Source organism: Tenrec ecaudatus, chromosome 13 (assembly GCF_050624435.1).
Source record: "Tenrec ecaudatus isolate mTenEca1 chromosome 13, mTenEca1.hap1, whole genome shotgun sequence".
NCBI lineage: Eukaryota > Metazoa > Chordata > Mammalia > Afrosoricida > Tenrecidae > Tenrec > Tenrec ecaudatus.
In genome coordinates this window covers 113,745,073-113,769,499 of record NC_134542.1, presented here as the reverse complement: position 1 = coordinate 113,769,499, position 24,427 = coordinate 113,745,073, and the positions used below count along the sequence as shown (strand labels likewise).

At 41.3% G+C, this 24,427-nt stretch overlaps 1 protein-coding gene across 2 annotated transcripts in view; it reads left to right on the top strand.

Moving 5' to 3' along the window:
* THSD7B (thrombospondin type 1 domain containing 7B) overlaps positions 1–24,427 on the top strand; it is a 1,078,590-nt gene that overhangs the window by 729,604 nt on the left and 324,559 nt on the right. For both annotated transcript variants that reach the window (XM_075530023.1, XM_075530024.1), the window contains exon 13: positions 21,259–21,453. In XM_075530023.1, coding sequence (XP_075386138.1) covers positions 21,259–21,453 — 195 coding nt within the window. The remainder of the gene's footprint in view (positions 1–21,258; positions 21,454–24,427) is intronic.

Sequence of the window (24,427 nt, the reverse complement as noted above, 5' to 3'; positions counted from 1 at the left end):
TGAACTACAGTCATGTGTGTACGGAGTGGAATTCCAGTGGCAGCACATTGTTACCGGGAACTAACAGAGTGTTTTAGGTTAGAACTTGAACTTCATCCATGGTGCCCCTGAAGGAAGTTGAGGCAATCTGCTTCTGTAAAGATCACAGACAAGAAAACCGCTGTGGCAGTTGAGGTCTTTAACACATGGGGTATCATGACCCCTACTTGTATGGGTGGAATGAGTTTGTTTTTTAGGAGTGGGGGTGGGGTTGGAACTACATCTTGTAAGAAGGAAGTTGTTCGTGAAAAGTTTTATGCAAGAGACTAAATTGTATGCCTAGTAAATTTAACTACATAAAATGAAATGACTTCTGACTCCCATGCTAGGCTTTGATGGGGTTTGTGATTCTGCTGCAGAATGGAGGTGTGAGCCGTTTGTATCAGATCAGGGTGATCGCTTCAAGAGGAGTGAAGGGGAAGCCAGAGGAGTGAGTGAGAGCAAGTGTCTGCAGTCCCTTGGCACCTTTATGGAGGGTGAGGACGGAGCATGGAGTGAATGCCTTTTGAAAGGGCCGCAGCCGCCTGCATGAGAGACGGTTCATTATAACGGTGATAATTATGCGTCCGTGTGACAGTATTAATGACACTGATGTTTAGTAGCCTCCACAGAGGTAGAGGAAGTTTCCATTTAGAATGCTAAGGGTATACAGTTACATGCACACAATCTTATGTACAAAATAGCATACATTGGAAATACTGAAAATACAGAGAATCCACTGATTTATTGTTTCTTAGTAGCATTGAGATAATTAATATCCTAGATATTTGCAGGCTTTTTTTCTTCAGTAAAGATTACAAAATTATTTCTAAATTCAAGTTTTACATCCCTTAGCTACAGATACTAGACTGACTTTATGTATAAAATTTAACTTCCGGATACATTATACAGCATTGGTTATTGAGTTTGTTTCTTGACAGATACAATTGAAAAATTCAGTTGTTCATAGGTTTTATATATATGTACTTTTATTGTGACTTAGGTAAAGGTTTATGTGGTAATTACATAATCTAGTGTCAATTTGAGATTTCTGATTGAAGGGGTGGAGTTTGGCCTGTCAATCCGGTCTTAGTTTAATGACATCATTTGGAGGCATTATGGAGATAAATAGCTTGCTGGAGGTAGGATACCAGCTCACTCCCTGGGAGACACTGCAACTGCCCAGACACATGGAGCTATGCTAGAGCCCTGAGCTGAAGGAGCCCCGTACAGAACCCTGACAGCACTGAGATGATTATAATGCTGCTGGATCCACAAGAATGTCCACCCACTGGCCTGTGATCTTCCTATATTCAACATCATTGCATGTGTTTCATGTGTCTGAAGAGGAAATTTATATATTGGTATCAGATATATGAGCTAAAATCGGACTTACGGACTTGGTCTGGACTGGGCTGGGGATGTTTTCTCAATATTCAATTGCTCTTGAATATAAAACTCTTTCTTATATACATATGAGTGTCCATGAATTTGTTTCTCTAGTCTACCCAAACTAACACAGTTTACATATCAATCATCATTTTTTAGCATTCAGCAACTAATAAAACTTATCAAACTTTTAAAATTGTTTTATTAGGGGCTCATACAACTCATCACAATCCATACATACATCAAGTGTGAAACACATGTGTACATTTATTGCCTTCATCATTCTCAAAACATTTGCTCTCCACTTAAACCCCTGGCATCAGGTCCTCATTTTTCACCTCCCTCCCCACTCCCCCCTTCCTTATGAAACCTTGATAATCCATAAATTATTATTTTGTCATATCTTGCCCTCTCTGACGTCTCCCTTCACCCACCTCTCCGTTGTCCGTCCCCCAGGGAGGAGGTTACATGTAGATCCCTGCAATCGGGTCCCCCTTTCCAAACTACCCTCCCTCTACGTTCCCAGTATCACCACTCACACCACTGGTCTTGAAGGGATCATCCGCCCTGGATTCCCTGTGTTTCTGGTTCATATCTGTACCAGTGTCCATCTTCTGGTCTAGCCAGACTTGCAAGGTAGAATTGGGATCATGATAGTTGGGGGTGTGGAGGGGGGGGGCGGAAGAAGCATTTAGGAATAAGAGGAAAGTTGTATTTCTCATCATTATTACATCGCACCCTTTCTGGCTGGTCTCCTCCCTGAGACCCCTCTGTAAGGGGATCTCCAGTGGCTGACAAATGGGTTTTGGGTCTCCACTCTGCACTTCCCCCCTCATTCACTATGATAAGATTTTTTGTTCTGATGATGTCTCTTACCTGATCCCTTCAACACCTTGTGATCACACAGGCTGGTCTGCTTCTTCCATGTGGGCTTTGTTGCTTCTGAGCTACATGGCCGTTTGTTTACCTTCAAGCCTTTAAGACCCCAGACGCTATATCTTTTGATAGCCGGGCACCATCAGCTTTCTTCGCCACATTTGCTTATGCACCCATTTGTCTTCAGCTATCATATCATGGAGATGAGCACACAATGATATGATTTTTTGTTCTTTGATGCTTGATAACTGATCCCTTCAGCACCTCCTGATCACACAGGCTGGTGTGCTTCTTCCATGTGGGTTTTGCTGCTTCTGAGCTAGATGACTGCTTGTTTACCCTCAAGCCTTCAAACTTCTTAATTGTTTGCTCTATCATCCCCACACATTCCCCCCATGGACCTCTCTCTTATAGAATATTATCATCCCCTTTACCCAAGTTACTACCTTTCTACTAGAATTTCCCCACTCGCACACCATGTGTAGGTACATTTAAAAAATCTATAACATTTTCTGTAGCAGTTCCACCCCACCCTTCCTGTGTCTTTGTGAGAAGTGCATCCTGTAACTAAAGCATTATCTATCTGTCAAACTTCGAACAACTCTTAAAACTACTCCACCCTCACCTTCCTTTCCTGATTTGGAAGTTGGCTCTCCAACAGCTGTGTGCAGAGATACAGGTGAACCTTATATAAATACTGCCAAATTCTTTCCATTATTCCTTCACACCTTCCAAATATACATTTCCCTTGTACATGTCCATAAAAGAGGGGTTTGAGGAGCATCAAGCTCCTTGTATATTGCATAGTTACAGGCAATACTCTGTAGTATGAAGAGTGTGTGATTTCTCTTCCAAATATGTAAAAGAAATGCCAATTTTTTTCTTACAACTTGAGGACTTCATTCATCATAAGACATGGTATTTTGATGTGGGACATATTTCTGAGGGACTGCGATTTTATTTTTAGTAACTGTGAGAAAAATGACTTAGCAGCAGGAGCAAGTGTCTCCTCATGCGCTCCCACTTCTCGTGAGGCTGTGAGATGTAAACGAGGAGAGAAAACCCCATATTCATGAGGGGACTCCAGATCTCATCTGATAAAAATTTATAATGAGGTAGGAAATTACCTCTCGCCACCGTGCAATGTTGACATATTCTAAGTACTACAATCAAATGCAGGTGCTACGGTGGTATTTATATAGTTAGTGCTTTTGTTCTACATTATGTAAATGAGACATTCTATGTAATTTTGGTGCCTCTTATCATTGCTGTGCTCACAGTTCATCTGACTGTATCCCCTTAAGTAGTGTTCTGCAATCTTTATTTTGGACAGTGGCACCACACAAGTTTGAATGAATGTACTTTTGTTTGGTTTCACTTTGGTTGTAGTTTCTTGATAAAGAAAAAAGGTCAGAAGCATATTAAAATGTGCATTCATTAAAGAATCTTAATACCAGATCTATAGGTACATTTTTGCTCATAAGACTAATATAAATGGTTTTCAACATAATTTGTTGTGGGGGGCATTATTTGTTTGCTAACTATCCAATGTGTATGGCTCCTAGTCTTTCTGGAAATACAATACCAAATTGACATGATATTGTGGCATGACTTCTGAGTTCTCTTGCCAAAATCAAAACAAAAATTGCCTTTATGAGTTTGTAATCTAGAATATTTAAATTATGTTTTTGAAATATTTTATAACCATTTTACTGAAGCAAAATCTATATTCCGTAAAAGTAATCTCTTCCAAGTGTACACTCCAGGAGTTTTTTAGAATATTGACCACATTTTTCTAGTTCTAGAATACTTCCATAATCTTCCCAGAGAAACACCATTCCCACTAGCAGTCACTTCCCAATTAAGTTGTTTTCATGTAATAAGTCAACTAAGTGAAATGGCTCTCACAGTAGTGAGAAAATCACTAATGCACAAGAAAGCTCATTGCAAAGATGACTCCTTCATGTTGGCTGCCAATGATTTAATTTGGAATGATTGCTGCTGAAGCTATTGCTGAATTAGATGATTTATATGTATTTACAATGGTATTCTTCAAATTAGCCTTGAATATATAAGAGGCTTTCCACTCTCATGAAAACTTTGTCTCAGACACCCGCAGGGACAGTTCTAACCTGTCCTATAGAGTCGCTTGAGTGAGAATTGACTTGTTGGCAGAGCGGTTTGTTGTTGTTGATTGGTTTTACAGGAGGCAGGACTCAGAAGGTCAATCTAAATGGCAGGCATGGCTAAGGAACTTCCCTAAGGCCAAATTTGTACAGTACTGCCCTCTTTGTCTATCTGGAATGTGCATTTATTTAGTGTTTAGGAGAGAAAGTGGTGGTTGGTGATGATGAGACTTTTCCTATTGCTGTGTTTGTGGTATTAATTTGGGGTGCATTCATGGTGGTTCATGGAAATGACGAGGTGTCCAAAGGCACCACAGGTGGCACCAATGGTCCAGCTCTCAATTGGTCAAATGTGTGCTGGTCTGAACCGATCCAGAGGTCCTTGGAAGGTAGGCATGATGGTCTGCTTAGAACCTGACCCTGCCTGAAAGCCTGATGGAGCTGCCATGCTCCGCCCACCGTAGAGCTGCCAGGGGTCAGATCAGCTCTGTGACAACTAACCACACATCCACTGCAAGACCGCTGGTTTCCAAGTACACATTGTTCTCCCGCTGCAGCATTTCTGAGAGAGGAAGAACCTATCCATTCTTACTTGGACATAGAATTCCCTAGTATTTACTCCAACTGCACGTTAGTCTCCCCAGTATTTTAACAAGAGTCGTAAGCCTCATACACAGTGAGGTGGTTCTATTCCCTAAGCTCCTTGGGCCTTCTGCAGGGCCTAGGGCTGATCCTGACCACTTTGTTTCCAAACATGGCAGCCTGACCTAAGTTACAACTCCTTTGCAAGAGTTTGTAGTTTGTCACTCCACTTTAATAAGTCTGATTTATGACTTGTTTTTAATTCAGTTTTCCCCCTGGTATGTTTATTCTTATCAATAGTTGTTTCATTTGCGCAGCAAATATTGTTAGGCCAAGTGCTCTATCTATGTATATCCATTTAGCGATTTGGGGACAGAAAGGGCCCCACAATACTTAATGGGTGCCTTAGTATGACATGAAAGAACATTTTTTTCAATCGTACATTTTCTGATCTAGTGTTAGAGTCTAAATATAGTGTTTTAAGGTTACTAAGAGACTACATATACATTATTAGCTTAGTGAGCAGTACTTATTTATTTAAAAATTCTTCTTTTCTGAGAGGCCAGCAATAATTGGAAAATGTGTTTCCAACATGCCAAATGAGTTGTAGCTTTCGATAAGCAAGCTTATAATTGGGCTCCTGCAGCCACGCAGCTTCGCATATGGTACTTATGAGTCAATTAAAGCACCCTAACTAGCAATTATGGGTTTATTGTTTAATTCAGTTTCTACAACTCATGCTGTTCCTCTCAAAAGTTGCATATATGACAGTCAGCATGTAATTATCATAAGCCCACACTTCCCTCAAACACTGCTTTTGGAAAACGAAGCCTCCAGTACTATGCTTCTACCCACTTTCCTCTAAACGGGGAAAGATCCCAGACACAGGGAAGCAAGGCATTCTGGGTATGGCTAGAACTTCTTTCAACTTCCAAAACGATCTTTAGCATAAAAGCAAGCAAAATGTCTTATCTCATAGTAGAAATGGTCACAGAAAAGTGTAGCATGACCTCTAAATGCGTGCATGTGGATTGGTTGTCTCAGCCCACATGCTTGAAGGTCCTAGGGTCTAGAGAGACCTTGTTAGATCTCCGAGTTGGAAGATGGATTGATTCTAGGCAGAGAGACATCATTCTCTGTTACTGGAAAGCACCTATTTTAGGTGGATACTTTCCCCAAGTCCTTATTCTATTAGGGTCCTTCCTGCTGTCATACACAGTGCTACTCACTTGGGGAAGAGTGGGCGCCATCTCATCGCCTCCTCCCCTGAGGAACTAGACAGAGCATGGGATGGAAGGTGGGAGTGGCTCATGGCTGCTGTTGCTCCCAATTGCTTCAGAATATAGTGTGGGCCTTACAGGTTCTGCAAGATATACCCTTTTCTATATTTCATAGTTGTTCTCACTCCACTCTCAACATCGGATTTCTTGTTAGGGAAAGGTGCCCTCGTTGATTTGTGAATTTAGAAATTGAGGCGTGTCAGTGGGATGAGAAAACCATGGCTTTGCCTTTTACGTAGTTCAAGTCAATTGAAACAATGGCTTGTGTCCTCACAATGCACTTTTATGTAACTTATGAGTATATCCAAAATTATCTTTGGTATAGAATCATAAATAAATCAACCTGTGTTCCCTAATAACATCACATGAAGGTGGGAAGAAAAGGTCTAGAGAAAGGCTAGGTGGATGAGGGCTGACTGAGGCAGGGAAATTAGAAAATCAAAGCAAAACAAGGAAAACCAAATATGCCCATTATGAAAAGAGGAAAATTGAAATCATGGTAAACCTGAGTGTGTGAAATCTTGTGTCTCCCTCATTGTGAATAAGGCCTGCTTCTTACAGTGACTGAGACAGGGCTACATCCTAATCCTTGGAAAGAAACTGTTGCTGTTACCTTATATGGCGAAGTGCAGGATCTTGGAATGGGAGATTACTCTGGATTATCCAGATTATGTATTGGAAGCACAACAGCCCTTGTATGAGAACAAAGAAGGGGTCAGAGTCAGGCAGATGTGTTGAGTGAATCAAAGGAACAGAGAGAGAAAGAAATTTGAAGATACTATGCTGATAGTTTGGGCGATGGTGATTGGAACAAAGGGATGAAGGCTATAGATGACCTCCGGAAACTGGAAAAGACAAGGAGTCAAGGAATCCTCCAAAAAGAATAATTGTGTTTGTGTTGTTGTTGCTGTTAGGTGCCAGCAAGTTGGTTCTGACCCATAGTGACCCTATGCACCACAGAAATGCACACTGCCCAGGTCTGGGCCATCTTCACATTTGCTCCTGTACTTGAGTCCATTGTTACAGCCATGGTGTCAGTCCATCTCCTTGAGGACCTTCCTCTCTCTCGTTGCCCCTGTCCTTCACCAAGCATGATATCCTTCTCCAGGATCTGATTTTTCCTGGCCACGTGTCCAAAGTCTGTCAGATGAAGCAGCCATGCTTCTATGGAGCACTCTTGCTGTGCTTCTTCCAAGACTGATATTTTGGCCTTAGCAGAATATTTAGTACTTTCACTGTTCTTCACTAGCACCACAATGTCATTCTCCTTTGGATCTTACTTATTATACTGAGACAAGTGAAACTGATTTTAGAGTTTGATATCCAGAAATATTAAAAAATGTTATTTTTAGTTACTAAATTTGTGGTGATTTGTAACAGCAGAAACATGAAACTACGATAGTATACCCTGAAAACAAGTTAGCATTGGGAAATCTCATGGGTTTTCCAGTAAAGGCTCAAAGCTCTTGAACTGTCCTGCAAAGCATCTGAACTCTTTACTATCTGCTACCTACCAGCTCTTATTATTTTGCCCCCAAATCTTTACCTCTTACTCCATAGTGGGATAGGGTAAAAATAATTTTCTTATAATGATTTAGCCAGTCATAATATGACTAGTTTGAATCATTTACTGATTAAGATCAAAGACTATCGCTTGCAGTATAAAATGCACCACGCTATAAAGAAAATGTAAATGCTTTTAAGTGGACCAATAACAAACATCATGACGAGTGGGGGAAACACTGACCTTATCAAGGATTCCATTTTATTTGCATCTGTAATCAAAAACTGTGCAAGCAGGAGTCAAGAAGCCAAACAACGTATTTCATTGAGCAACTCAACTGAATGGAAGCTTTTTAAAGAGCTAAAAGCAAAAGATGTGGCTTTGGGGTCTTAGGTGCTCTTTACACAAGCCAGGGTATTTTCAGCCACCTTAGATGCCCTGGCGTTGTGTCTTTGGTTACGTGTTGGACTGATTACACCAGGGTCAGCAGTTTGAAAGCACCAACCCCTCCGGTGGAGAAATACAAGACTTTCTGTGTCACTAATGAATGATTTACAGTCTTGGAAACCCACTGGGGCGGTTCCACTCTATTGAATCGAGTTACTGTGAACTGGAATTGACTTGATTTGCATTGAATTTTATATGCATATGTAAGATAGACAACAAATAAGGAAGATTGAAGAAGGGACGCATTGAGTTTTCGTGTTTGCCAAGAGTAATGACTGTCAGAAGAGTAAAAAATCTATCTTAGAAGTATGGTCAGAGTGCAATTCTCCTTAGAAAGGAAGATGGTGGAAGCTCCTCTGGTGTAATATAAACATGCAAGGAGGAGGTAGAGAGCAAAAAAGAGGAAGACCCTCGGTGAGATGGTTGACATTGTGGTTACAATAACAGAGCCATGCAGAAAAGTGCTTGGGAGGGTGACACCTGACAGTGTTGCATTCTGTTGTACATGGCGTAGCCATGAGTCAAAAAGGACAGTGTGTTCAGGAGCACTGATAACACAGTGGTTAAGCACTTGACTGCTAATCTATGGTGTCAGGGGTTTGAACCTACCACCTGTTCCATCCCCAAGGTCAGCAGTTCAGAACCACCAGCCAGCTTAGCTCCATGGGAGAAAGAGGAGGCTTTCTACTCCTGGGAACAGTTATAGTCTCAGAAACTCACAGGGACAGTTCTGCCTTGTCCTATAGGGCCACTGTGTGTCACAATTGATTCAATGGCAGTGAGATAAAGAGAGAGACATGCTCCATTGGAGAACGATATGGCAGCTGCTTATATAAGAGTGTAACATTAGAAAATCGGTGGGGCAATTCTATTCTTCCCTGCAGCTTTGCCAGGAGTATGACTCAACTCGACAGAAAGGAAGGCATCAGTATGACGGCCAGGCACACAGTCACTTCCTTGACCTTCCAAATTGAGCAGTGAGGTATATTCTAGCAGACTGAGAATAGAGATTTGGGTTTTTTAAAAAAAATCATTTCAGTGGGGTTTCATACAACTCTTATCACAATCCATCCATCCAGTGTGTCAAGCACATATGTACATTTGTTGCCACCATCATTCTGAAAACATTTGCTTTCTACTTGACCTGGTAATATCATCTCCTAATTTTCCCCTCCCTGCCCGCCACCCCTCCCTCATGAACTTTTGAAAATTTATAAAATATTATTATTTTGTCATGTCCGATGTCATTGTCTGATGTCTCCCTTCACCCACATTTCTGTTGTCCTTCCCCAGGGAGGGGGGTTCTATGTAGATCCTTGTAATCAGTTCCCCCTTTCTACCCCACCTTCCCTCCACCCTCCCAGTATCGCCACTCTCACCACTGGTTCTGAGGGGTTCATCTGTCCTGGATTCCCTGTGTTTCCAGTTCCTATTTGTGTCAGTGTACATCTTCTGGTCTAGCCAGATTTTTAAGATTGCATTGGAATCGTGATAGAATTGGGATCATGGTAATGGTAGGGGGTGGGGGAATGGAAGCATCTAGGAACTAGAGGAAAGTTTTATGTTTCACAGTTACTACACTGTACCCAGACTGACTCGCCTCCTCCCCAAGACCGTTCTGTAGGGGACTGTCCATGCCTACAGATGGGTTTATGATATGTTTCTTTGTTCTTTGATGCCTAATACCTGATCCGATCGACACTTCATGATCACAGAGGCTGCTGTGCTTCTTCCATGTGAGTTTTGTTGCTTCTCAACTTGTTTATCTTCAAGTCTTTAAGACTTCTGATGCTATACCTTTTGATTGTCAGTCACCATCAGCTTTCTTCACCACATGGGCTTATGCACCTGCTTTGTCTTCAGCAATTGTGTCGGGAGGGTGCATATCATGGAATGCCAAGTTAATAGAACAAAGTGTTTGTGCATTGAGAGATTACTTGAGTGGAAGCACAATGTCCATCAGCTATGTTAATACTACACCTATAAATATATGCACAAAGATGTATTTCCCCATCACCATATATAAACATATTTACATATGTACATGCCAGTATTTAGACCTCTATAAATGCCCTTTGCCCTCTAGCTCTTTCCTCTACTTTCTTTTACTTTTCTCTTGTCTGACTCTCATGGTCAGCCTTCATTTGGGTTTCAGTAATTCCTCTCAGTTACAGTGCCCTTGTTCAAGCCCTACCAGGCCTCCTGAACCCTCCATGCCACCAATTTTGGATCAATTGTTGTTCCCTTGTCCCTGCGTTTGTTAACACCACTTCCTTTCCCCCCTCTCCCCCTCTCCCCCTCTCCCATGTCTCCCCAGATCTGTCAGTCCCATTGTTTTCTCTTCCAGATTGTGTATTTTGCCTATCTTATCAAGACAGACCTGCAGAGATAATAATATGCACAAACACAAGACAGAGAAAAGTGAAGCAACAAAAGAAAGCAAAACTCCGGCAACAATAAAAAACAATGACAGGAAAGAAAAGCCTGTAAATAGTTCAAGGTCTTTTTTTTTTTTATTATTTTTTTACCTTTAGGAGTGTTTTCCAGTCAAGTCTGATGGGGTACTATGCCCTGGCTCCAAAGTCTATTATTGGTACTCTATCGGGCCTTCCTTGCTCTGCTCCCTTGCTGTTCTGTTGCATGCCCTTCGTGTTTTACTTTGGTATGTTGTCCCCTGTAGTGCTATGGGTCAGTGAGGGACATCATACCTTGTGCTGGTGACAGCCCTATGGCCCTCTCTGTACATTGGCTGCTCTGAGCAGGGATATCATCCTCAAGGCTTGGTGGGCCAAGATGTGCTCCACTCTCTCTTCCTCCCCCTTCATTTGCTCCCATGTGCTCTGATCAGACATGCCCCTCGCCCTGAGCTGCAGCTTCCTTGCTGTATTCTGAAGTAAATTCTTCTGGGGGCTTGGGCAGCTGTCCATATAGTTGGGATTGAGAGGCCAGGCTCTCAGACCTCTCTACTGGTTCCCTGCTTTACGCTGGTATGTTGCATTCACATCTTGGCGCACCTCGTTGAAATCTGGTCCCTCTTTCCCTGTAGAGATATACAGTTTTAAAGGTTCATTACTTCATATCCTACATTCTATCTGATTCATCTTTCAGAACCTTGTCTGCTAATATGGCTTCAGGCTAAGAGACAGACAAAGATCGTCTCAGGAAGGGGACCATAGCTATGACTGTCACCAGATGAGCAGTCACTAGGTAGCCAAGGGTCACTGCCATTTCAGAGGCAACCAGAGATCCAGACAGCTTCATGGAGATGGGAGACTCCTATTGCCTGTCAGAAAGGTCCAAATACCATGGGGTGGGGTGGGGACAGAAGGGCCTATTGTGGCTGTCAAGTGCCATCTATCCCGACTCATACCAATCCGGTAGATAAGGAGAAACACTGCCCATTCCAGTACTATTCCAACAGTAGCTTCCATATTTGGCCCATGGTTGCAGCACTGTGACAATCCATCTCCTTGAGGTTCTTCCTCCTTAGTACGGACCTTTTACTTCACCAAGCATGATATCCTTTCCCAGCGACTGGTCTCTCCTGATAATGTGTCCAACGCACATGCAAGGAAGGCTCTCCAGCCTTGTTTCAAAGGAGCGTGGCAGTTGAACTTCTTTGAAGACATATCTTGTTGTTCTTTCAGCAGTTTATGGTACTTTCAGTATTTTTCACCAGCTCCATACTTCAAATGATCTATTTTTATTTGGTCTTCTTTATTCAATGCCCAAAATTCACATGTGTATGGGGCTATGGAACACACCATGGCTTCGGTCAGGCACACCTTCATTCTCTAAGTGACATCCTTGCTCTTCAACCCTTTACAAAGTCTCATGAAACTCATCTACCCAATGCAATGACTGCTGCTTCTATGTGCACTGATAGTGGATGCAAGCGAGATAAAATCCTTGACACCTGAAATCTCTCGGGATGAATCTATTGATCTGGTTGTGAGGATTTGGGTTTTCTGAACATTGAATTATAATCCATATTAAAGACTACAATCCTTGATCTTCACCACCAAGTGCTTCATATCCTCTTTGCAAGGTTGTATCATCTATATATTAAAAGCCTTCCTGCAATCCTGAAGCCTTAATTTTCTTCATAGAGTGCAGCTTCTCAGATGACTTGCTCAGCATACGGCTTGAATAAACATGGGGAAAGGATACAGCCCCGAAGCACTCTTTTCCTGAGTTTATGCCATATACTTTTCTCCTTGTTCCGGTCAAAGGAGTGCTTCCTGCTCTATGTGCAGGTTCAGCATGAGTGGTAGTTGAAAAAACAAAAAGACCACCAATTTGCCACAAAAGAGCTGCTTTAAACAGAAAGAAAATGAATCAAGATGGCCTAAGCTGACATAGAATCAATTATCTTTGTTGTTTTTTTAACCTCCTTGACTGCCTGGCAGTGGGGAGCCCTTGAGGAAGTTGGTGACGGTCCATGCTGAAACGACGACGCTCTCTGTTCTTTGCATGTTGGAGTGCAGTGCAGTGCAGTTCCCAGCTCAGCTGTCACCGCAGGTGCCCTGGGGTGGGCTCTGGTGGTGCCCTCGCCCCCTTACAGAAGTGTTTCTCCCTCTAGGTGGGAGTCTCTGGGACAAAGTGGGGATCCTCTGACACCATCAGACCCTACCCATCCCCTATCTAAACTCTGCCCAGTTCAGTAGGAGCCCTGGCGATCCACTTGTTAGGTATGAGGCTGCTAAGCACGAGGTCAGTGTACAGCCACCAGGGGTTCCTTGGAAAATGGATGAGGCTGTCTGTTCCCATAAAGATGTGCATTCTCTAAAACTCTACAGGGTCACTGTGAGTTGAAATGGACTCAATGGCATGGGTGGTGGGTTGTTTAGAGTGAATCCTAATCCTGATCCCTTTCCAGTGGTGTCTGAAAAGGGAGCACAAATACTGAAGCATAAATACAGAGGAAGACGTGACGTGGAATCAGGCTCCCTCTGCAAACCGGAAGCTGAAGGAGGCTAGGGAGGGGCTTCCCCTAGAGCAGGCAGGGAGCATGGGCCTGCAGTCACTCTGAATTCAGATGTACATCCTCCAGAGAGGAGCTCTCTGCTCTTTGAACTTGCCTACTCTGAGGTATTTTGTAACTGATGCCCAGAAAACTGAGGTCTGCACACTCCCCAGGCCTGAGGAAGAGAGGTCTGAGAGGTTGGCAGACTTGTGAATTAAAGGTGGGGGTTGTGGGCATGCTGCACGTCCACCCACACGAACCTAGCCCTTCTTGATACGGAATCAAGCTTGGAGTGCGACGTGTTGAGCAAGCCAGGGAGTCATGATATTACCCCTGCCCAGCATAACCCAGGATGCACTCCACAGCCTCCCGAGGATCTGCTCTGGAACCTGCCCGCGTCCTTATGAAGACAAGGCTATTAAAAGCAGGAGAATAAGATTGGCCTGGCTACCCATTAATTCGACTTCTCCATTTAAATCTGTGAATTTGTAGGCTGTGGTCTAAGATTAATTTAGGTGATGCTCAACCCACATGTTAGGTGCATCCCAGAGGATGGGGGGCCAGGAAGCTAAAGGCCTCCCTACATAGACACTGAGCCTCTAAGTATATACTCTTGTGAACAGGAAAATGAATCACAAGGGAAGGAGGCCAGCCCGTCACTGTCCTTGATTCAGCTCATGTGTCAGTGCGCCTAGTCCTAAAACAGCTCATGTTGTTCCATTGGACCCTCGCTAAGCCTCCTTCTCCTATCTGTTTCCAGAAAGACGTCTCTTCCCCATCCCAGACCACCAGTGCGCACCAGAGCACGCGGCACACATGTTTGCCGAGCAGAGCATTTGCCCACCTTGCAGCCCTGGGCTGTGTACTTGAATTGAGCCCTGCTCCCGAATGGGCACATTTTATTACTGTGGGACAGTGAGTCTCGTATCAACAGTGTCCTCCAGGTTCCCAGCGGGTCACCCACACTTCCTGGACATCATGACTTCTGAAAGAAATTCTTTCTACCTTTTCTCTTCAACTCTTAGAGTTGAACTCAGGTCAGCAGCAACTCCGGGAAAGCAATTTGGGTGTCCTTGGTGAAGGGGACGTGCTCTGACAGAGCTGAGGACACAGGCTCCATCGCTTATGTCATTTTCCCTGTCGGGACACAGCCATTTTTTATTATAAAGCCACTAACCCTTGGCCGCTTCATATCTTAATTGAAAAGAAGAGAAACTTATCACAGGGTGTCTGACTAGTGGAGTTTACAGGTGATAGAGGGCGGAAGACCAACCATTCAGCAACAGTCAATGATTTGCTGATTTTAGTCATCATTAAAACCGAAGGAGACTACTGATTATTTTACATTAATGGCAGTTCTTTAAAAAAATCGATCAAATGTAATGAGAATTCATGCAGACCCTTGCTTTGTTTTTGTTTGTTGGTCGGTTGGTTTTTCTAGATTCTCACATAATTTTATATTTTATGCAATAGCATTTCTTTTCACAAGCTGACATGGAAAATATCAGATAACATGGGGAAGCAGTGAATAACTCTTCTCCCAATTCTAACCTCCTATGTCTTTCTCCCAAGTCTCACCCTTGTGGTAACTGAAAGAAAGATGAGGTACCGAAACTCAATTCTGTGTATGATGTACATTGCTGGTCAAACTAAACCAAACCCACGGATGTATTTGAGCCTGACTCCTAGTGAGCCTGTCCAGGGTTTCAGAGGCTGTACATCTGTAGGGCAACAGATTGCCTCACTATTCTCCCATGCAGCAGCTCGTGGGGTTGAACCACAGACATTGCAGTTACATTGCAGACAATGCTTACCTGACAGTGCTACCAGAGTTCTTTATGTACATTTCTGGGGACAGTCAGTAAAAAGATGGCCCTCCGGGTTACCCTGTCACAGCGACTGATCCAGTGACACTCTTAGTCAAGGGCTCTTATCAGAACCACCTGGATCAGAATCCTCTTTCTCCAGCAAGCTGCTCAGTTATCCCAATCAGCTACTCTGAGAACTCGGTGCCCCGAGATTAAGGTAGCGAAAAGTACAACAATGCTGACCAATAAAATCCTTCTAGAGATATTTGGAATCATTTTATGTGGGAATAAAGTATTTCTCCAGTAAAGAAAATGATCATCCAACTGTAATCAATTAAATATAATTAACCATTACGCATGCAACTGTCGTTCTCCTTATGCGATTCAGTTCAGTTATAAATCCATGAAAGAAAGGGCCAGGATTCAATGTCCCTGCAATTTCCTGATGGAATAGAAGTCTCCCACCAGTGTAGTGCAGAGTTTGAAACACTCTATGGATTTGCATAAAGACCCAGGGTTTTACCTGAAGATCAGTATTTTGTGCAGCTACTGTGGCTGCAGGTGGAAGTGGAGAGAGAGGCAGAGAGAGAGAGAGAGAGAGAGAGAGAGAGAGAGAGAGAGAGAGAGAGAGAGAGAGAGAGAGAGAGAGAGAGAGAGAGAGAGAGAGAGAGAACTTGAAGAGAAATATTTTTCTTTTGATAATAGCGTGAAAATGACTAAGGGACCCAGACTGAGTTCAATTAAATAGCAATCATCTTACAGAGCAATTCCCTGTACTGGCTTCATTGGTTGTGATTTTTTTCACATTTGAAAAGAAATATAGTTAGTGCAAGAGTTGCCATTCACCAATGAAATATCTCCAGTGTGCACACAGCACCGTGGTGCTTAACCTAATGTAAATATCAGCAAGCTGCCTGCTGCTTCTTTCTGTGTCATCGGTGACCCCCAGAGACCTCTAATGTGTTTGTTACTCTGTGACACTACCCAGACTAGGAGTTGATGAATCGGTTAATGCAGTAGATTTATTTGAGGCATGCCTATCCATCAGGTGGTTACTGGTAATTATGAATGCAGTGTCAGAATTGGTGACAATTTCACCAAGATTTTATTCTCGCCTTTGTGCTTTGGATTCCGTGACTGATCAGGGAACTTCAATGGTCTTGAGTGGGACAGCGTGGGCCACTCTGAACCCCAGGGCACTATCAGCCTACTTGTATTTAGAAACAACTGTAAAGGATAATGATGTGCTCTGATGGTGCTATAGATTAGACATCAGGCTGATAACTGCTAGGTCAGTGGTTCAACCCCACTATCCACTCTTATGGAAAAGATGAAGCTACCTTAACCTGTAAAGATTTAGTCTTAGAAACTAAATATAGGGTCACTGTGAGTTGGAATCCCAATGACAAACTACATCAGAGATAAACCCCAATATGAGAAGAAGAAGAAAAACCAGAGAAAACATTGAAAACCAGATGAGGCCCAACTTGTATTAGAGGAGGAATCAACCAAGAAGGTTTTAATCATTCAGGTTAGGCTTATCATTTTGATCTCCTATAACCATCTCTCCACTGCATTCTGTGTGGTAACTAGTTTATTCCCATTTCTCCATTATGAATAGAGGGACATCCCCGGAGGATTATTTTCTGTGTTGATCTTACAAATTTATCTTGGACTTCCACTGTCATGTATAGCCTCTGCAAAGTAGAATCTCACAATTCAGAGAAGAAGAAAAAACCACTACCCGGTTGTGTACTGTCTTCATAATCATGTTGTGAACCCTTCGTTGCACCGACTGTGTCCAACCATTTGATTGGGCTTCTTCCACTTTCCCTCTGACCCTCTACTTTCTCAAGCATCATGTCCTTCTCCAGGGACTGGCCCCCGATAGCATGCTCAAAGTACATAGACAGGGGGTACACCCACAAAGGAAATATTTTCATTAAAGCTGTGCATTTAATTTTTTTAACAAAACAACCTTATCACCTTCAAAGTACTCTCCATGACACTTAATAAATTTGTCAAATCTGCCATTCCATTCTTGGAAACAGTTTTCAAATTCTTATGGTTGGATGGCTGACAGAACCTCCCTCATTTTTTTCTGCACCTATTCTACATTGTCAAATCACTGTTCTTTCATGTAGCTCTTCATTCATGGAAACCTCTTCATTTACAGACACATAAAGAAGTCTCACGGAGTCAGATCAGGTGAGTAACGTGGGTGGGGCAAGAGAGACATGCTGATTTTTGCCAAAATCTGGCGCACTGAGATGACTGTGTGAATAAGTACATTGTTGTGATGGCAAAACCAGTCCCCAGTCTGCCACAAACCAGGCCTTTATTGTCACACATTATTATGCAGTCTTTTCAGAACCTCTAAATAGAAAGCTTGAATAACAGTCTCACTGGGTAGAACTCCAAATGCCCTATGAGTCAGCATTTCCCAAATGCACTATGAATCAGCGTTTTCCAAATGCATTGAGTCAGCATTTTCCAAATGCCCTATGAGTCAGCGTTTTCCAAATGCACTGTCAGCGTTTTCCAAATGCACTATGAGTCAGCGTTTTCCAAATGCACTATGAACCAGCATTTTCCAAATGCACTGTCAGCGTTTTCCAAATGCACCATGAGTCAGCGTTTTCCAAATGCACCATGAGTCAGCATTGTCCAAATGCACTGAGTCAGTGTTTTCCAAATGTACCGAGTCAGCATTTTCCAAATGCACTGTCAGCGTTTTCCAAATGCACCATGAGTCAGCGTTTTCCAAATGCACCTTGAGTCAGCGTTTTCCAAATGCACCATGAGTCAGCGTTTTCCAAATTGCACTGTCAGCATTTCCCAAATGCACTGTCAGCATTTTCCAAATGCACTATGAGTCAGCGTTTTCCAAATGCGCCATGAGTCAGCGTTTTCCAAATGCACCATGAGTCAGCGTTTTCCAAATGCACTATGAGTCAGCATTTCCCAAATTCACTGAGTCAGCATTTTCATTCATTCATGAAGTTGATAGACATCTAGAACAAGGTTTGTCATTTCACTTTTTTCTGAAATGAGAAAACCACTCGTGTACTTGATTGTGTCCCGTAGCACTGTCCTTATGTGCTGTGTTCAACATCACAACAGTTTCAGTGGCATTTTTCCTGAGTAGGAAACAAAATGTCACAGCTGTACCCATTCTCTTAAATCAGCCATCACTAAAAAGGGGGTCCAAGCACAACTGCTTTCATGAAAATATTCAGTGACCAGAGAGAACCTTCTCAGGTGATGCCACGGATGCTCACCTAGTGGGAAAAATGTGTACTACTACTAAAGCTCTGCCCAGCGTAGCTTTTTTACTTTATTTTGGTGGGGTGGGGGTAGCCTTTATATTCTTTAAGGAGCATTCTGACTATACTTCTTGAAACATAGTTAAATTCATTCATGGTTATCTGTGGTTCTGTTTAATATTCTTCACCTACACAATAATTCAAAAGCATTGATTCTTTGGCCTTTCATATTTTCTCTCCAGCTTTCAAATGCCTATGAAGCAACTGGAAATACCAAGATTTGGCTCATAAATTTTTCTTTTCTTTATACTGAGGTGTAATCCCCACTGAAAGCTGTAGTCTGTGATCTTCTGTTTCACATTTTCTTCGCTTTCACCCAGTAAGGTTGACTCTTCTGCCTAGCACAGACTGTTGATGATTTCCTCCCCAGTGCTCATGAACATTCTTCTTCAGAGACTCCAGCTTCCAGTATTCTTTGCTCAGCGCTCAGACTGATTGAGGTCAAAGGATACAACTCTGATACATCTTTCTCTCTGAGTTAGAACCACTCTGTAGCTGCCTGTCCTTTTCAAAGGACTGCCTCTTGGTCTATGTATAGGTTCCACATGAGGAAAATTAAGTGTTGTGGAGCTGCCATTCTTTGAAATGCTGTCAATTTCTGGTGATGCATACATGTCCTCAAATGTTTTTGCACAGTCGCTGAAAGAGAAGGCTCTCTCTGCTGTTCTCTGTTGTCAGTTGAGATCTATCTGACGTCCCTCGTGCCAAATTTTCTTCTGGCTCTATCTCCGTTTGTGGCATTTACGTGTTGATGTGATACCGCACCAACAAATCCAGGGGATTCTAATTTAGATACTTTGTACAACTTCAAAAGATCATTAAAGCTGTGTTTCATCATTTTGTTCAATTTATAAACTTACTCAAAAGGAACAATGAAAAATGAATAAAACATTCTAAATAATGTCTTAGCATGAAAAATGCTCATTTTTGTTGTTTTGGTTTAAATTTCAAATAATAATGCTTTAAGAGATACTTTTAAAAGTCCTCTTCTATGTTATCCAGAACATTTTTGTCTCAGAAAAAAAAATTGGCAAGATGAAAATCCTCCAAATTAATTATTTAGTCATAACATTCAAATTCCATATGCTCACACCTGATTTTGTATAAAATATCTTGCTGCATTCATTTTTCATGGCTTTGTGTAGGTTTTGTTGGCTTGTTGTGTGATGAATTTTGCCCGTAGAATGTAGATTTATTTTATTATTTTAGAAAAATCAAAATCAACGAATGGTCCCACCTGCTAGGAAGCATATGTACCGACTAGGAGCTATTACGTGTCAATCTATTGTCATTGTAGCTAATTCCTTCATTCTGAAACATTGGGTGAGTTTGGTTTCCATCAGTTATAAAGAAGATAAGTATGATGTTTAGATAGATGTGTTACATATTATATTCAGAATAAAGAAATCAATTTAAATTAAAAGATATCCTTTATGTTTTAAGGAGCCCTGGTGATATAGTGGTTATGCATTGGGCCTCGATCTGAAAAATCAGTAATTCGAAAACCACTAGCCGCCCTCTGGGGTAAGATAGAGCTTTCTCGTTCCATAAAGCATTACAGTCTTGGAAACTCCCAGGGGCAGTTCTTAGAGGGTTGCTATGAGTCAGCATGGACTTGATAGCAGCTCATTTTTGTTTTTGTATTTTTAGAAGCCCTATGTACCCGTAACCTATTATAGACATAAAGAGTTGTTAACATAATTGATTCTAAGTTGTTTTCTAGTTATTCCATGTGATTAAGTAATTTTGAAGAGCTGTGATTAATTATGGGTCATGTGGATTCTTTAAAGTGATAAACTTGCCAAGTGTCCATTAATGCTAAGCCAAATATGGATGGAGAGTGGATACAAATCATGTGGAACACTTAAAGATTCCTAGACTTGGATTTCTCCTCCAGAGATACTGGTGCAATAGATCCAAGGTAGTCATTGGGATTCTACATATTCTTACAAACATCCCTGATTTAGGAATAAATCAAGAAAAGGAGTTCTCCCTCAGGAACATTTATTCATGTATGGAGATGCTTTGGGTTGTCATAATCTGGGCATGGGGACAACTGGCATCTAATAAGTAGGGCTGAAGTTCTTCTAAATATCCACAATACACGAGATAAGCCTATACCCCATACACTTGTCCAATATAAAATGTCAGTAATGATAAGCTTTGGAAATACTGGTGCAGAGAATATATAAATTATAGAGGTACATCTCCAGGGAGCCCATAAATAAACACAGTGAATAAAGACGTCTCAAAAGTATCACAAATTCATAAATGAATAAAATAAATAAAATTAGTCCAAAGTCTCAAAAATACAAATTTCTTAACGACATTACCATGAAGCTTTTGATTATTTTATAACATGACTAGGGACATGCTAGTTAAAAAATATGTAATAGAGAGCTGAAAGAGTAATGTGCACCTCGCAGGATATTTGTAACTGGAAGTATGTGAGTAGATTATGCCTGTGATTGTTTTTTAAAACTGATTAAAACTTTTGACTTCAAATTATGTAAATATAAGTGTCATTAAAACAGGTAAGCACACACCCACAAAATCAAAACTGGGGATAGCTTCTATGATGTGTGAACGTTTTTATCCTTGGCTCACTCCCTCTTGAAGATTCTATTTCCTAGTCTGATCTCTCTAGAGATCAGATGCTCACAAGCAGGCCATATCATAAATTGCTGGGAGTTATTTTGCTTGCTGTCAATGCAGGGTTTGAATTAATAATAAAAAATTTAAGCCTCAAATACCTCCAATGGCAATAGTAAAAATTTAATTTACAGAAAGAAATAAAGTTAGCTGAGTTGAACATCTTGTGCAGTCACAGCAATAACGAGATTTCCAAGCATTAAAGCATTCTGATATTTTGTCAAAGAACTGGTGGCTGAACGATTTAATCAAAATAATAACAAAAGAATCTGTGCTCTTTTTAGTTATCTCTTGTGCTTCTGATGACAACCAGTTGGCAGACACGACAGAATGCCTGAAACAGAAGAATGGCATGCCTCCTCTTGTGCAAGAATGTCAGGTCCCATGTCGAGATGACTGTACCTTCTCACCCTGGTCCAAGTTCACGCCCTGCTCGGGGATCTGTGACACAGCCCGTAGTAGGAGACGGCAGCTCACAGGTATGGGGCGCTTCCTACTGCACACGTCTGGGGTGTTTAGGTGCATTCCTCTGAAACTACAAAGCAGAATATAAACTCCAGAAGGACAGGGGTTTTTGTTAAGCTTGCTTTCCTCTTCCCTCTGTGTGTGTGTGTGTGTGTGATATTATATATATATATATATAATTTGTAAGGAGCATTGGGTAAGCACTTGGTTAGGCGTATGACTGTTACCTGAAGGGGCAGCAGTTTTAAGCCCAGCGTACTCCCGGGGAGATAAGATGTGTCCGTCTGCTCCCATAAAAATTATTTCCCAGGAAACCTTATGGAGCAGTTGTACTCTGTCAAATAGGGTTGTTATGATTTAGAACTGACTCAACGATAAACAACAACATCTTTTGTGAAAGGAATGAGATATATGCATAACCTTATAGCTGTAAAGAGTCACCTGTACATAATGTCTTTATAGTTATAAAAACAGAGTTACCCCTCTTCTTGTGAGTAGGCAATGGCAAATTGCATGGTGGTTTGACATATTATCACTGCTTTGGAAAGAACATAAAAGATGGACCTAATTTATTCTATTTTTTGTCATTATCTTGTAAGAAAGTTTATAATTTTAGTAATGTGTGGCAAAAGTTACATATGGATTTTTCTATTATGCTGATGTATTAATTGTCAGTTTTGTTAGGATTTGCAAATATGATGAAATGAAAGAAATTATGTCCTGTAACAATAGTTTGCCCAGGATGCACAAGTAATTGATGCAATGATATATTTTATGATAATGTGTTGAAATTTCCTGGAAGTTCTCTTAACACGGTGTGCATTTGTATGTGCAAGAAAACTTAATTGGGAAAATGCAGAAGCAGAGAAAAATGCCAGAATAGTCATTGCGATAATAAAATTCTTGTTGACATCATTGAAAAATTAAGCTCAAATAACCAATTGTTTTAATAAGTGGCTCCAATGATAATAAATCCTGGTTTCCGGGGTTTTTCTCTCTATGTCACTCCTTCCTTCCTAGCTCCTCTCAAACATTCACGGCAGTAAATGAACATGCTCAAACCCTAAGGGCCATGCAATTATTTTTCTCTCTAACACACACGCACGTATTCACACTAGACAGATATTACAGTAATAGATAATGAGCCCACATAGATGTTTTGCTTCTGTCTCTCTCTTTTTTCAAACCGAGAAGTTGTAATTCACTGTCTAGTTACTCCTTGTGGTATGTCAAAACCAGCCTTGACTAACACAGTTTTTAGATGGATCAGTGTGTTAGTCTGGGTAGACTAGAGAAACAAAATTCATAAACACTCATGTTTGATAAGAGAGAGTTTCATAAGTCTGACATTAACCCATGTATCTGACATTGATCTACAAAGTCCTCCACAAACTCACAAAGAACAAACAATGACACTGACTGCAGGTGGAAAGCCAAATCAGCGAGTGTGTAAGCATCTCAGTGCTGGCAGAGATCTCCACACACACAGCTTCTCCAGCACCCATGGCTACATCGAGGTAGGTCCATGCGGCTTCTCCTCAGGAATGTCTTGCAGGAAGTGAGTCTTGCCAACTGAGGCAGGGAACTGACTAAGGCAGCCACAACTGGTTTGACCATCAGAGAACAAGAGACCTGAGAATTCGTAAGGCGAGGCTCACTGAGCCATTTATCTCTCCACTCTTCAACTGATCCCCATGTGTTTATCGGCCAGGTTGGCACAATAAAACTTAACTATCACAATTAGTAATTAGATAGATTGTTTATAATGTGCAGAAAATAATTCATAAAAACATATTTCCGGGTTCTTAAAAATTGTATACAATTAGAATAATTGAAAAACCTACATGCACCTATATACACATATATGATACCTGTAGTTTTATGTTTTGGGAGGGTTCACCACGTAACATTTCCCTCTGACAGGGAAAAAAACATGTCTTTAAAATTGTTCTACTAGGGATTGATTTTATATACATATTTACACTAGGTGCTGATGTTTATTAGAATGTATTCAAAGGAGAAAACAACTGATAATTTTTCATATTGTAAGAAGTATTTCTACATTAAATATCTTGCTCCTAATTCTTCATACTGTGATGTCATATAATACATAGGGTTACACGAAAATAGAAGACAATGCGTACTTGTACAGAATATTGCTACCAGTAGTAACACTAGGTTGCCTTGTAAATGCAGTGGGGTTTACTTTTCCCTCCTCTTTTTTTCCTCTTTCCTCCCCCTGCCCTTTTAAAAATCTCCTTTCTCAACTATACAATACACATTTTTGTTGTTATTTAACACATTTAGGCGCCAGGTCTTGGGAATGTCGCAAGAGATGGGATTCACATAATTTTAATTTAATGGGACATAACTATAGATTTTTATGACAGACAATAGAGATATAACGTGGCTCCTGCAATGAGAGGTATTTTATAGGATACCGTTTTAGTTTATTTTTGCTGCTGTAACAAATTGCCATAGATGGTGGCACACTACAGACAAATTTGCTATTTTACAGTTCCCAAGTCAGAAATTTGACATCTGTCTCATTGGTCAGAATGCATTGTGTTGGCAGTGCTGTATTTCTTTCTAGGTTTGGGGAAAGGAATTCTTTCCAGTTTCTAGAGGTCAGCCTGATTAATTGATTTTGACCCTGTGTACCCATCTTCAAAGCCAGCAGTATTGCTGTTCTCTTACCATTCTTCAACAGTCGTATCTTTCTCTGACTCTCTGAGGGCAGGAGAGCCAGTCCAAGGAAAGCTTTCTAGAGCTAAGTACCGGTAAACTAAGCTGGAATTTGAAGAACAAGTGAAAGTTAACTGAGCTTAAAGAATGGAGGATAAAACCAGCTAGCATCTCTAGAGTAGCACATGCAAAAGCCAAAAAACAAATGTGTAATTTCTAGACAATGGAAGATCCCACGTACTGCTGAATCATAACACACCAGAAACAGTGGTGCAGTGTAGACAGGGGTCAGGTACTAAGGAT